Genomic DNA, 14,504 nt, shown 5'->3' with positions numbered 1-14,504 from the left:
CCACACTTGGTCAGTCTGCCCAAGGCAGCTGTATGCAGTGAAACAGAAGCTGATAAAGAAGTAACTAAGTGTGAATGAGTGCATGGATTATTCATTAAATGGTTGAAGCAACCCGAGTAAAAAGGCACTATATAAGATAAATGCATTGTAGCTACTAGGGACGACTGATTTATCATTTGTAGCAAGAAATATGTGTAATTGTGTGTTGTCTTAAAATCATATAGAGATACCCGGTTACAAATGTATAAAAACCTAGATATGGCCAAAACGTTCCAATTAGGCTTGTGTCCAACTGGGGCATAGGCCTGTGTAAATGACTAAAACAAACCTACAGCAGAGAGCGGTCTCTTTTCTCTTTTGCTCTTTTCCAGAGGGTCCTTGCAGTTGCTTGTTGCACCTATAGAAAATCCTGTAAAAAATTGGCAACATTGTCATTGTTATGTTGTTTTAAATATGTTGATATTTCCCCAAAATGCATTGTTAACACATTATTCACATTTAAGTCATAATTTAATTTCACTTAAAGGCAAAGTTAAGAGAAAAATAACTTTATTATATTTTATAAACAGGCATATCTTTAGCCACCTTTTCCCCAGTGTTTCAGCGTGACCTCTACTGCAGTTAAAAACACTAGTGTGCGGAGGCTGAGTTCATTGATTTTTCACGATGTAACACATCTTCATGTTACGGTGATAAGGTGAAGGAGAAACCCATTAATTTAGTAAACATCGCACAAAGGGCTTATGTGGTTCCTCGTCGCTAGATTCCCGATCAGGGCTGCTCGGTGTTGCCAGGGAAGAGTCCTTTTCAGCTGCACTGCATCAACATGGTGAGTGAGACAGACAGCCGCGGAATGAGCACACTTTATGGTACCTCATCTCTTCTGATCGGTCACGCATTTCTGTATAGCATGTAACGACAACTCGATGTTTATTTTGTATATTTTTATCTTTAGCATTAGTTCTTTCGGGATGATTTGGTGCTAGCTTAGCTGTCAGTGCACTGTAGCCTGCTAGCCGAATGGGTTAGCTTTAATGCTACATCTGCTAATGGATGGAGCAGGTGGATATATGTTAGTAATAATAAGTATGTGTTCTTATCTGAGTGATGAAGTCAGTATTGCATTATTTAGATTGATCCAAATAGACTGAGATATACTAATAGGCGTTATATTAACCATCGCATGCTAATCAGTGTAGCAGTTTGGGTTTGGGCAAGGTGTGTTCACCTTTATTACTCCTCAGGTGACCTCAGGATGCCAACAGAGGTCACGTGTAATGAAGGTGTTATAACTACTGCTTTACTCTCATATTCTCTGTCATATTTGTCTGCCCTTTAAATAATTATCTGGAAAACGGTTACTAATATCTTCCTGGCTGTCACTGTATTTAGTAACTAAAGCTTCATCTTTTTATTTGAGGATAAACCACTGTGTAATAACAAAATTATACACACTGAAGTCTTGCAAATCAAAAACCTGTGACTGGTCTTAAATTAAGTGGAATAATTGCTTTTTGTACAATCATGAACTTTGTTATAAATGCATGTAGTTAATACAATGTATAAGTAAGATTTTCTGATTCTGCACGTTTCCGTGTTGAGTGTCCACTTTGCTCTGATATATGCCTTCAAAGTAAAGTCACAGACAGGTAATTGTTAAACTGTCGCGCTATAGTGGGGGTCAGTTATCAGTTAACACCGCAGCTCCTTTTCTCCAGCTTCAGATTTCATTTGGTTGTTCAGTGGAAGGGGGTCAAGCAGACTGGTACAGATAAGAGAATCCTGCTGGCTCAATTTCTCCCAGGAAGTAGATTGGAGCAAGTTCCCTGCTGAGAGTGGTCAGCTTCTACCAAACTTGGAACATATGCTTCTGACCCATTTATGGTGACCACTGCCAGGTTCAAGTGGATGGCTCTACTTCCATAACTTTTACTAAGCTACTGGAGCAGAGGAAAAAATTGGCAAACTTCAGATGATTATTCACTCTTGATTTGAACGTTTGCCCTTATGGAGTGGCATGGCAATCTAAAATAAATATCTGCTGTAGAGGATGTTTACATTAAATATTTTTTTATTTATTTTTTTTTTATAATTTGTTAATAAATAAATATGTATTGGACACAGAATATGTTGCCCATTTTAGTAAGCCTCAAATGACCCATATACATAGAGGGCATGGCAATATGGTTTGACATGACAGAGTTGTTTTTAGAAAATGTAATAAATGCATGTGTTTCAGGCAAACAGTTCATTCCTGGTTTGAAGGTTTTTATATCTTTCCCAATTCAAAATATATAATATATTTCATATTGCTTAATTGCTATGGCCATAGCTTGCATTGCCATAGCTTGAAACCCATAAATACAATAAAGTTACTTGAAACAAATGATCATAGAACTGATCCAAATAGTTGCTAATGGGGCAAGAATCTAAGCAAATCATAATTAAAGGTACTATGTAACTTCTTTGGTAAAGGGTTCACCACTTGTCTCAATGGAGATAATACTTTCTGTCAATAAAACCCTGAAGCAGGTGGCAGACCCGCATCAGAAATGTTAGAGAGTGCCTTTAAATAACTGCCAAATTAGCAAAATGTTTTGTGCATTTTCTTTTTATTGAGTCTTTTTATTTAAGCTTGAAATGTCGATGAAACTTGCTCTATTGGAGATTAATTGAGCTAATTGGCTCTTTAAGCTCAAGTGCCTGCAGGGATAGATATCAATGGATCCCACTGCTAGTTAAAAGGATAGGCCAACCACAGCCTCCTGCTAACCTGAGTGGATAAAAGCCCGGCATGATGGAAGTGATTCTGGCCCCTTAAGCTTAAGTGAATATTGATCTAAGCGAGCTGCCTGATATTGAACTCCTCGTGCTGCTGCTGTAACTACCCCAGGAGTGTTGGCTGTTCACTCAGTGCAATCACTGAGGTCACGGCAAGAGGCTGTTATTTAGCAATGGCTTTATAACAGATTTCAGGTTATAAAGATTAGTGGTCATGGTTAATATCACATTTATATATGCATAACAAACTGTATGTAACTTATGTCAAATATTTGAAGTATGTTATTTTGGTAAGGCTTTAAATTAATATTAACTATTACAAATTCTTGGGACTGGCACTGGCTGATCCTGGTGATACATTTGTAATGTATTAATATTGTGCAGCCCTAAAAAGCATGTCAAAAAAAATCTGGTTTGGTATCAACAATCATTATGTTATATTGTTTACATGATTATAAAATAGAATTTATTAAGAATTGATCGGAGTCTGTTAGATTAGCTGTAAATGTGTACAGGATCTGCTTTGTGTCATTTCTAATTATAATTTAAATGTCATTCTGAACTCCACTTCTCTTCCCACAGGGTGTGATTGGTGTGCAGCTGGTGGTTACCATGGTAATGGCCAGTGTAATTCAAAAAATCATACCTCATTATTCCTTCGCAAGATGGCTACTTTGCAGTGGCAGGTAATGCACAGCCCTCTGTCCTCCCTCCGTGTGCGGGGCTTTCTTTCTTAGTTTGTTCTGAGATGAGCTGTTTACATTAAATAGTCCTGCACAATGGTTGTTTGTTTTGATGGCAGGATGTTAAACTGGGTTGGGGAGAAGATAAAAAAGAATGGTTAAGTTCCCCTTCAAAGACTAAAAGCTATCAGAAACTGGGTCTTCCCACTGGGATGGCACAAAAAATAAACAACATCACCCAATTTCCCTTAATTAGTGCCACACACGTGTTTTAAGTAAACAGCGCATTAATAAAAAATGTTTGCTTTCCAGGCAAGTGAAGATTTGCCCCAAGTTTAGGAGTATAGCAAAGAAATGTTTACTAAATACTTTTTTAAAACTCTGCTTCATGTATGCCCCTCTATTAAAAATAAATAAATATTTTTTCTCCCTCTTTCTACACATATATAGACCAAAATTATTGCAGCAGTAAAATATTCTATATTTAGAGATCCAGCTTGTTTAGGTACAATAATATATAGGTATTATAACTTTTGACTTGTAGCATTGAGAACTTAAATGTCTGTGACATAAAAGTATTCATGGGTTTCAGCTTTCTGTTATAGGTGAGATTTTGAGGACTTTTCACCATTTTAAAGCTATACTTTATTTTCATTTTAAAATAAATGTTAATTGCCTTGGGAACAATCCTAATAATTAAGTCTTTTAATTACTTTTATTTATATTTTTTATGCATGCTAATTTAGACTGCATTATCAAGCTCAGTCAAATTTCACACAAGTTTCTATTGCAGCTTTTGTATTAATAGGCCCCTTTTGTACAAATGTCTCAACATCTTCTGCATACCAATTATGCACTAATTTAATACAGAGTTGTAGGTTAATGCTATTTGTCTTTGAATGTCCATAACCCCACATGTATTTTCTTTGTCTTCAGTCTGCGGTGGTATCAGCACCCTACGGAAGATGAGTTGAGGAGCTTAGCAGGGAAACAAAAAGGACAGAAGAGGAAAGACAGGTAGGTAAAGGGGGGGCGGCTGGAAAGAAGCAGGACTATTGTTTGGGGGTTGGGAAAATGCTATGGCACAGAGGAGGTACTGGCTTTCATCAGAGAGGAGAGAAAAGATGAGACACGGGCTCTGGCGATGGATGGAGACCACAGATATGTCAGTGTGGAGATGAAGCTGATGTGTTTATGTGGCTCATTTAAGGCCTGTTTGAAGTAAGAAGACACCAGTTGGCTGTTGTTGTTTGCCTCCTTTACGCTGCTTCATTGCAACTCGGCTTAGAAATTCAAGAGAAGTTTGTCCTTTTTTCCCTTTGGAGCCTATACTATTTAGGCTATTTTGGGCCTGACAGTTTAAAAGGCTTTCCTGCACTATCATATCAAAGTTTCCCAAACAGCATTATATCTTCAAAGTTGTCAGATGTCAAACTTTGATTCTGGGGAATGATTTTTTTTTTTTGGCTATACTTATTTTGCCGTTCAATACGGTAGCCAGTTTTTAGGGGTGGCTGCAGGTGGACATTTGAACCATATGTTGAACACATGAATTTAGTGCTTTTTCTGCTTTTGTCCTTTTATGAAAAATGAATAGAACAACTGAAATAATCCTTATTCTTTTATATGCTCTACGAGTCCTTCTTCTGACCCGGTATGAGGCAGGTCAGGTTTCTCCAGTGCCACATGTTCAGTAATCCCTCCAAGAGAAAGATGGACCAGTGTCCCTTTTGCTAGCTCATGCCATGCGGCTCCGATCCCATTGTTGGCCGTCTGACTCCCGCGGTCAGGGGTGAAGCTGAGCCCCTTCTCTGCCTGTCAGGAGCTTCAAAGATGAAATCTGTCCCGGGCATGTTTGGCCAGAGAGTCTTACAGTGTGGTATTGTGCTGAGGATCCAGCCAGTGCACAGGGCTGAGCAAACAAAGCCCTCCAAAAGCAGGGAGGCCTACCAGACTGTTCCCCCGGCCCAAAGAACAGCTCAGTGTTTGCCTGCTGCCAGTGGGTTAGCGCCGCATGGCTACTGCCCATTGTGCCTGGTGCATATTATCAAGACCTGGCTACAGATACTATAGTGATGAGGTAAAGGGCAGTGTAAGTGTAAGTTCAAACAAAGTAGTAGAAGTTTCTCATATATTCCAGGGGAGATTACTATTTTCTTTTGAATAATTTAATGTCATATAATTTGTGAAGTAATAAATATCACTATTTTAAAGCTTTTAACTGTCTTTTTTGCCAGTCCCTTTTAAATGTTAATGATAAAATAATGGCCAACAAAGTGTGATTTTGTTATGCCAGTATATTCCAGGATGTGTTTAGAGTATAGGAGACACCAGACCATAGTTTCCTCTATTATTGGGAAGAACTAAGAATATTGGTTCAATAATGATAATAATATTGTGCAAAACTTGCATGGGCTTTGTTGAATCATCTTGAAAACATTATTTGGTGTAAATAACATTATTAGATGAGTCCTTTAAACTTCAATTTGGAATATCCAAAAGTGACACATTCTAATTTTCTATGCCTCTTCTGTACATGTTGACAGTGTCCATCTATAAAATGTTATTTGATCTCAATGATTATGTACTGAGTGCTTGGAATTTTTATTAATGAATTATTCCTCTGTCTTCAGGAAATATAATGGTCATATCGACAATAAGCCTCTAACAGTTCCAAAGGACATAGACTTGCAGCTGGAGACTAAATGTATCACAGAAGTGGACACATTAGGTAAGAACCCAATATTTGTCACATAAATAGTCTCTGTATTCCTGTATTTTGACGAGTTTAAGTAATATTGCCTCTTTCTCTTCCTCTGTAGCGTTGCATTACTTTCCAGAATTCCAGTGGTTGGTGGATTTCACGTTAGCGGCAACTCTGGTGTATCTGATCACAGAGGCGTACTACAGCTTTGCCCAGCCCTCTGCAGAGATGAACATCAGTGTGGTGTGGTGCCTCCTCGTACTTGCCTTTGTCATGTATCCTTACATCTGCCACTGCTCACACAAAAATAAATCTCTTATATTGTTTTTATAGTATTTTATAATATTCAAACTATATTATAACAAAGATTTAGAAATGGACTAAAATGTGTCTCTAAATGTCTTGGTTTCAAGTATCACACTAAACATGAATCGGAAATGTATCATAAATGCTTAATTGTCATGCCCTTGTTTTGGAAGGTTTCAGAAAGCAATTCTGTTATGTTTTTAATCTTTTATTGTTTTGGTCACATTGTAGTTAGGTTGTATTATGTTCCTGTTACTGTAGTGAAGTGCAGTCAAATTTATTCTGTCTCTACTTGGCATCACATCTGGACATGCTTATGAAGTGTTTATCATTTCAAATCATATGTTGTATTGTTTTTCTCATTGGAATAGACCGGAAAGATAAAAAGATTGGCCCTTCATTCACATTTCTATTTTCATATGCCTGTTCCCTTCGCTTTATGTCATCTATTAACATCTGTTTATCCATAAGAGACTCCAAGTCATTCCAGGTTGATTGTGCAAATGCAGCAGTAACTGTTAGAGGCTATAAAATGACCCATACTAGCAGCGTGCACCTTTATGGTCCACAGCTACCTGCTATTTGCCACGCTGAATGATGGTTAAATAATATGCATTATCCTCACCACCAACCCCAGGGATCTATCTTTGCACGGCTCCTGCTCGGGCCAGCTCCCCATGCGCTCACATGCCGTGTTATTTCCTGCCCACACTGGAGATTGAAGGCCCACTTTTCTGAGCCAAGTGCAGAGACTGGAGCTGAGGACAAACTGGACAGCAGATGAGAGGGTGTACAGTATAGATGGAGACTGGTACCGGCAGCTTTGTTTAGGACTGTACAATTAATTGGATTTTAGTTGAAATTGAGTTTCAGTCATTTCAAATTGTCAGTGACCAAATGGCATTGAGTTAAAGTTTTATTGTTTATGTTCCTGAAATCAACATTAAAGGACATATTTATTGACATGAAATAAAATGGAATAGAAAATCAGGATCCATTAATTTGAGAAAAGAAGCCATATTACTCTGACATAGGTGTAAAGTAGTATGATTGTGTAGTAGTCTTACTGTAATGCTAAATTGTCTGGTGTAATAAATCAGTTTTTGCCTTAACCTACTCCCAGTAAAACCCTCTTTTCAATCACAGCACATTACTTCAAGTTGGAAGAAGGAGGAGAGCGCTCTCTTTGTATTACATTTGGTTTCTTCTTCTTTGTCAAAGCTATGGCTATCCTCATAGTCACTGAAAACTACTTGGAGTTTGGTCTGGAAACAGGTATAAACATTAAATGTTAAATCAGGGTCAAATGAACGAATGAATGAAGTGTTTTTCAAAACTAATAATTACATGTTATATAGGTTTTGAAAACTTTTCTGACAGTGCCCTCCGGTTCTTGGAACATCAGGGCTTGGAGTCACAGTAAGTTTATTTCTGAGGTTTTCATTGCAACATTTCCTTGATATTTGAAATAACCTTAACTGTATCTTCTCCACAGGGGTCCCATATCTAAACTCACCTTTAAACTTATCTTGGCTCTGCTCTGCTCTCTGATTGGAGCTTTTCTTACTTTTCCTGGTCTGCGATTGGCTCAGATGCACCTGGATGCTCTCAATTTGACTCATGACAAATTTACACAGTAAGTTCTCTCAGACTAATTGTATTTCTATGCCAAATGTGGATACATCGTTTCTATTGTTGAAACATTCATTGGATTAAATGGAGTACAAGTAAAGGACATTTAAACCTTCATTTACATTGGTTGGTAGTTGCTTGTGTAAAATGATAAAATACTTAATTGGATAACCAATGTATTTCCTAATGTCTTTAGGACTCTGCTTCATATCAACTTCTTATCACCTCTCATCATGGTCTTACTGTGGGTGAAGCCCATAACTAAGGACTACATAATGAACCCCACTTTGGGAAAGGAGAGTGTGCCTTTGTAAGTACTTTTTTTTTTTTTTTTTTTTTAAACTACACGTCTAGGAGAAATACAATGATGCTTTATAAGTGCCTTCAGATAAGAAATAGATTGACACAATATTTGTGTTACCAGAATGACTGAGCAGGCGTTTGATACTCTAAGGCTCTGGGCCATCATTGGCCTATGTGTTCTGCGGCTGGCTATGATGCGCCACCATCTACAGGCCTACCTCAACCTGGCCCAGAAGGGAGTGGATCAGATGAAGAAGGAGGCGGGCCGCATCAGCACTGTGGAGCTGCAGAAGATGGTGACTGGAGACAGTATAACTGTTAGATATGGCTGCATTGGCAGATAATGCACCAGGCACTGGAAAAGTCAAATAAGAGTTGTATTTTTTAAACAATACTGTGCCATATGCCAAATGCTTCAGGAGGATTGAGTTTTTAAGAATAAGGGGGTTCAAGCCTTGGATCATTAAATATTTGATCTTTTTTTTATCTGTACAATGTATAACATATTTGTGATACTCTTTCAGGTTGCGCGTGTTTTTTACTACTTGTGTGTAATCGCACTACAGTATGTGGCACCATTAATAATGTTGCTACATACAACTTTGCTGCTAAAAACCTTGGGTAAGTTTGAAAATTATTATTATTATTATTCTTAGGAGGAGGAGTAGGAGGAGGAGTAGGAATATTTATATATGACTTCTGACCTTCATGCAGGTGGACACTCGTGGGGGGTCTACGCTGAAGAGGAGCTGCCTTGCACCCATGACTTGAACTCTGGTGCTGCTGTTTCGGTGGCCACAGACCCCATGGGACCCTCAGTGGACTCTGTGTTAGAGACTGGAGCTCGGGCCTCTGTAGCTCAGCTGTCTGTTGCTTTGGGAGGCTTGAGGACTGTGTTCAGCCCGTTGCTTTTCCGAGGGCTTTTCTCCTTCTTCACTTGGTGGATTGCTGCCTGTCTGTTTTCCACCTCCCTCTTTGGCCTCTTTTACCATCAGTACCTAATGGCAGCATAGCACCAGCAGCCAGAGGACAATCCCAGACACAAAGGCTTGTATTGGGGGCAGTGGAGACCAAATATTCAACCTTCAACTGCTTCTTCACTGACCAAGACTGACCATATCACTGGACCCATCGGTTCAACTGCAGTGCTTCCTTCAGACTTGTTTTTATGGCGGCTCCACATCATTTTGGAGTTTGATTGAAGATTTATACATTTACAAGTTCGATTTACTGTAAGTCTCCGAATGGTGCCAGTGGTTATGGCACTGTTCCAAAAGTCAAGTTTTATTTGACATCTTAAGTGCTGAATGAAATTTAATCAGTTGGTGTCAAATGTGTGATAACAGTTTGAATGGAAATAATTTAATATAATAACATTGTTTCAAAATATGTTTATTGATTTTTTGGATGACAGAGTTTGTTGACATTTTTTATGTGTACGCACATTTTGTATACTTTTTCACATTTCAACTTTTGTCCTTCAAATGAACAAATCTAAGCATTTAGGTCTTAATTGGCACAGCAAAGGAGTGCCCTGTGGTCAGTAGTTAATATAAAAAATGTGTGTTTATGAATCACTTATGTGGTCAGCAAATGGACTCCCATTACAGTAAACAGCCTCCAGAGAGTGACTGATTATTGCCATATATTGTGTTCTTATAGATTTTTGCAATTGTATGTGCAGATTTACCTGAGCCATTTGGAACATACTTAGCGGAGGATTTAAACTCTTGATTAAAACGGTTAGCAGTGTTTAGATGTCAGACATGTTGTTAAGCTAACACCTTTTTATTTTGACCCAGAAGTTGCTTTTTACAGCAGATGTTTCAATTTATGTTTTCTTATGATTTTCAAACAGTGCCAAGTGTGGATGTTTGTCTGGATTTTAACTGTTGTCTTTGTTTTTTTAATGTTTAATTTTCTGTTATGCAGTATGCACAGAAAGTCCAGTGTCTGCTCAAGTGAAGAATGTAAGACCATAAACTGAGTATGCATGAATCAGGCTAAATGTTAAGACCACCTGTACATGGCCGATATGCAATGAACTGATCTGATGTTGTGACCCAAGTTAACTAAACCATAATTTTTGTCTTTGGTAATTTGAAATACAACATAAACCTCAAATATTAGCCTTTACTTCACATCAACTGTTCTAAGAAAAGTTGCAGTGAACTATTGTAAGACTGCACACGCCAAACTAGAAGAGGATGTTCAAGCATAGATATATTTTTGTACATCCAAAATCAAATGACCAATTCCTTGGATAGTTACAGGTTAATAATTTAATCTTTTAGTTGTTTAGTTGTAGCCCTCTTCACGCATAGGTCACACTTTTTATATCTGACAGTTTTCAGTCAGTGACAACATTCATCAGATGTTAGCAGTTCATTGATGACTTGTATCAAACCAGTAAAGCAGCACTGTATCAGGTTTCTAAGTTTTATCTTGTTTGTACATCTGGGAAATATGCACATAATGAATGTATTAATTCAATCAATTTTTTTCAGATTCTTAGTTATGTTCAGTGCATTGATTTAAACCCGCACTTGCAACTCTCGTCTACTACCTGCTAAATGTGTTCTTGGGAATCCTTATTGGAACATGGGGGGCATGAAAGCTTTTCTAATGATTTTTGAAGTTTCTAATGAATTTTGATGTTTTTGTTGACCTTAATCATTTGTTACAGATCCTTTTCTGATTAACTTGTTTAAATTATTGGAATGCCTAGTCGAGAAGTAGCTGGCATACTTTGCATTTAATGGCCTAGCTGGGCGTAGCTCCGTTCATGACCACAAAGTGTTTTTGTTCATTGTTGATTTCATGAAGTAACACACTGTTCTCATTTATTTATTTCTGTTTTAGACTTTTAAATAAATTGTGTTTTAAAATACAGTTTTGACTGATATTTTTTTTAAATCCAAGGTCAACTGTGAAGCAACTGTTAGTGTCCAGTAGACAGGAAGATTAAAGAATAAGAACTTGACCTGGGATGTGGGAAGTGTATAAACCAATATATATACTATAATTACACAATCTAAAATCCAACATAGATCATTAAAGCATATTTTATTGACAGAACAACATAATTGTGTGTGAGACATACTTATTGAAATTGTACTGCTGAATTTGTATTGGCTCCAACACATGACAAATGTATGGACACAGGAATAAATTAATATAAATATGAATTAATTTCAAAACAAAATTTTTCTACAGAATCAAACTTTGTATGATAGTTGCTTTTAAGAAGGAACATGTAAACATTGTTAAGTAGTGTTGTAGTTGAAAATGTTTAATAATGTAATATAGTTGTGATGACATCCAAGTTCAGCTGGTAAATTGATAAAACTTAACCACTTGATCTAATAACCAAAGTCCAGATGTTTAACCTCACTTCTGTTGAATGAAGTTGTGATTCTACAAAGGCACATTCTGTGTTCATGGTAAAATAAAAAAAAAAATAAAAAAAAGTTGTCTGGAATGTTAATTTACACACACTCCAGTAAGGTCAAAGGTGAATTTCAAAAATGTTTTCCCAGAATACCTTACAAACCAAAACATTTCCTTTTACATATTCTTCCACATTCAAATTATATTGTGAGTGCATTTAAATACACAGTGTACACATCTATTTGTGTGTTTTAGCCTTGACACGGAAATTTCCATTCAGTATGTTTTTCAAAAAAGTAAGTCTGAAAAAGCTTTGTTAAATACTTGAGCCATTGCCAATAGCTATTTATTTTCATTCACTCAGAGTTGCCTATATTCTTAGTAGACCCAGGCAAAAGGTGTGGAGCAACAGTATTTTGGCCAGTCAATACGGATGGATTTGTTTGGGTTGATTGAGTAGGCAGGAATTTATTACAAAATATTAATGAATAAAAAGCAAAAATGAAGCGTATGTATTTATCAGTGCTAGAAGCAACTATTCAGTAAGTTTTATTTTGATAGTTGCCATACTTACAATGTGTTTAAGTTGGATGTGCTTTCAGCCACAATCAGCAGCATTACTATGACCGGAGCAAGAAATGAGTGTAGTGTCTCACCTTCAGAAAACAATAGTATTATTTGAGCCAATAAAACTCTTCTTAGGTGCGTGCATACTACACCACTGCAGCTATCCTATTAAGAAAAAAACTATTGGAACAAAAAAAAAAGTCCAATCTAATGTGGAAAGCCTTTTTTCAGCTAAATGCAGTTACTTCACGGTCTAAAAATAATTCATATCATATCCTCTAACCTATACTTGAGAGCACTTGGAGTGATATGTTTTGGCATCAAAGAAAAAAAATATGGCTGCTCATCTACCTGGCATTGATTGGGATTGTCGATCTATAGGGATGGATAATAGCTATTGGAGAAAGAGTACAGTAACAACGAACTCTCCAGTTAATACACAACAAATAGGCCAGTTAATACAGGCCTTGAGTGTCATTGTTAGGAAATTCGGCCAGTGCATTCACTTCTAAGGTAGACAGATCAATAAGACAGCTTCCAAAACAAACCAATAGAGAGCCCCTATTATATCCTTCAAGTGGGCCCTATTCACTTGCCCTAGACCAGTCCGTGGACCCTCCCTTCCTCCTCCTCCTCCCCCTCTCTCTCTCAGTCGTTGCATCCCAAAAGCAGCCTGAAGATGTGGAAGACCTTGTAGAGCAAAGAGACCATTCTCCATCGACCGCGCTGCTTCTCCAGTCACCTGACCTTGTAGTTGGCAGATGACCTAAAAAGAAAAAGAAAAAAAGAAACATATTGTTAATCTACGATAATGTGTGTCTCATTTCTGCTGTATGTCATTTGACAGCTTTGAGGATCTCAAAAAAGAATAAAAGACTTTTTATTAAACCTTTGTCTTTTGGTAAGTGAAAATATATTTTTGATCACTGTTCTGACATAGTGCAGATTGATATAAACGACAGAATCTTAACAATGATATGAATGGATAAATGGAAATAATATTAGATCAGTTTCTGTGTACACTGAAAACAATTCAAAACAATACACTGTACCAAAATTATACATACAATCTTGCTAAAGTAGTAACTCTCCTCTGACCAATCAGGGCAGATTTAAATGCGGTCAGCGTTGGTGATTGAGGTCCAGGTAGTAAAAGCAGGAATATGAAATGGCTGAGTGCCCTTGTGGTAATCACTACTTTTACATTAATTCCTCATTGTTCCTCTGGGGTTCAGGCTTCATTGTTGTAGACCGCTTTAATTAGCTCCTCTGTTATGTGCCCTGGTCCCTTAGTATTCACATTCAAATGAACCAAAACTGTCAGAGCTTCAAATGATCAAAGCAACAATTATCAGCATTTCTAGAATTACATCTATGTATTTATCCACAATGTACCGGAATGTATTTTTGAATGACACTGAAAAATCTCAATGTGGCTGGTATATCATATAACAGCAACAGCTTTAGCCACAAATACCTGTTTCTATATTAATGGTGAATCTACACAATTTATACATGAAAACTTGAATTCCTACAAGACAAGACAAGACACGAGACTGGGTCCATGAGATAAGACAAAACTGTGACATAATTTTATAGATACATTTAGTGATTCCATTTATAATTTTGTTATTTTACTGAAAACATTTGCAATGTTGTAGCACTGCTTTTTTGAGATACAACTTCTGAAAATGTTAAATCAGAAGCGTTTAACCTTTTTTATCCAATCCAAATGCAAACATATGGGGGAAAAAAATTTCACAAGATATTTTTTCTCATAAGTGCACAATTTTTTCAATTCGATCTTGCAACAGCTTGTGGTACCAGCCAGATCACAACAATTTGTACACAAGACCACCAATACTGCTGTGCTTTCAGAACACATTTTAGTTGATTCTTTCCATTGCTGTGTTGCAAGCCTGAACCACTGCCTTGTCAGAGGTCTACAAGTTTGCGTATCAATCTATATTCACGTCTTTGTTCAAAATCTTTCCAAAAAATCTGCTTTAGAATTGTGCAGCGTATTCCTGAAACAATGTCACAAATCTGAATTACTAGAGCATCACATCATTTTAGGGTTTCTGTGCAAATTAACAGAATCTACACTTGTTGTTCTCTCTTATTACATTCATGTCAAC

At 37.1% G+C, this 14,504-nt stretch overlaps 1 protein-coding gene and 1 long non-coding RNA gene across 2 annotated transcripts in view; one reads left to right on the top strand and one right to left on the bottom strand.

Moving 5' to 3' along the window:
* The first annotated feature begins 611 nt into the window (after nucleotides 1–611).
* tmem161b (transmembrane protein 161B) lies at nucleotides 612–11,301 on the top strand. The gene is made up of 12 exons (XM_020917236.2): nucleotides 612–829; nucleotides 3,364–3,467; nucleotides 4,401–4,481; nucleotides 6,098–6,195; nucleotides 6,287–6,443; nucleotides 7,598–7,749; nucleotides 7,833–7,893; nucleotides 7,970–8,110; nucleotides 8,303–8,416; nucleotides 8,531–8,705; nucleotides 8,934–9,030; nucleotides 9,124–11,301. Exons 1-12 carry the CDS (start codon nucleotides 827–829, stop codon nucleotides 9,420–9,422), a joined length of 1,482 nt encoding a protein of 493 aa, XP_020772895.2. The 5' UTR covers nucleotides 612–826; the 3' UTR covers nucleotides 9,423–11,301.
* Nucleotides 11,302–11,387: 86 nt separating this feature from the next.
* Nucleotides 11,388–14,504, bottom strand: part of LOC129411227 (uncharacterized) — a 34,743-nt gene continuing 31,626 nt past the window's right edge. The window contains exon 3 of the long non-coding RNA XR_008633198.1: nucleotides 11,388–13,132. This is a non-coding gene — a long non-coding RNA (uncharacterized LOC129411227). The remainder of the gene's footprint in view (nucleotides 13,133–14,504) is intronic.

Source organism: Boleophthalmus pectinirostris, unplaced genomic scaffold, assembly GCF_026225935.1.
Source record: "Boleophthalmus pectinirostris isolate CB_2022bp ecotype Guang Dong unplaced genomic scaffold, ASM2622593v1 HiC_scaffold_4, whole genome shotgun sequence".
NCBI classification, from domain to species: domain Eukaryota; kingdom Metazoa; phylum Chordata; class Actinopteri; order Gobiiformes; family Gobiidae; genus Boleophthalmus; species Boleophthalmus pectinirostris.
Note: the sequence above shows the minus strand (reverse complement) of the source record. Positions and strands in the feature narration are given on the sequence as shown.

Excerpts from the sequence above, each read along its gene's own strand:
- tmem161b (XM_020917236.2), top strand. Across the intron at positions 6,444-7,597 it reads CTCGTACTTGCCTTTGTCAT|TAAAACCCTCTTTTCAATCA; the intron begins GTATCCTTACAT and ends ACCTACTCCCAG. Across the intron at positions 7,750-7,832 it reads GGAGTTTGGTCTGGAAACAG|GTTTTGAAAACTTTTCTGAC; the intron begins GTATAAACATTA and ends CATGTTATATAG.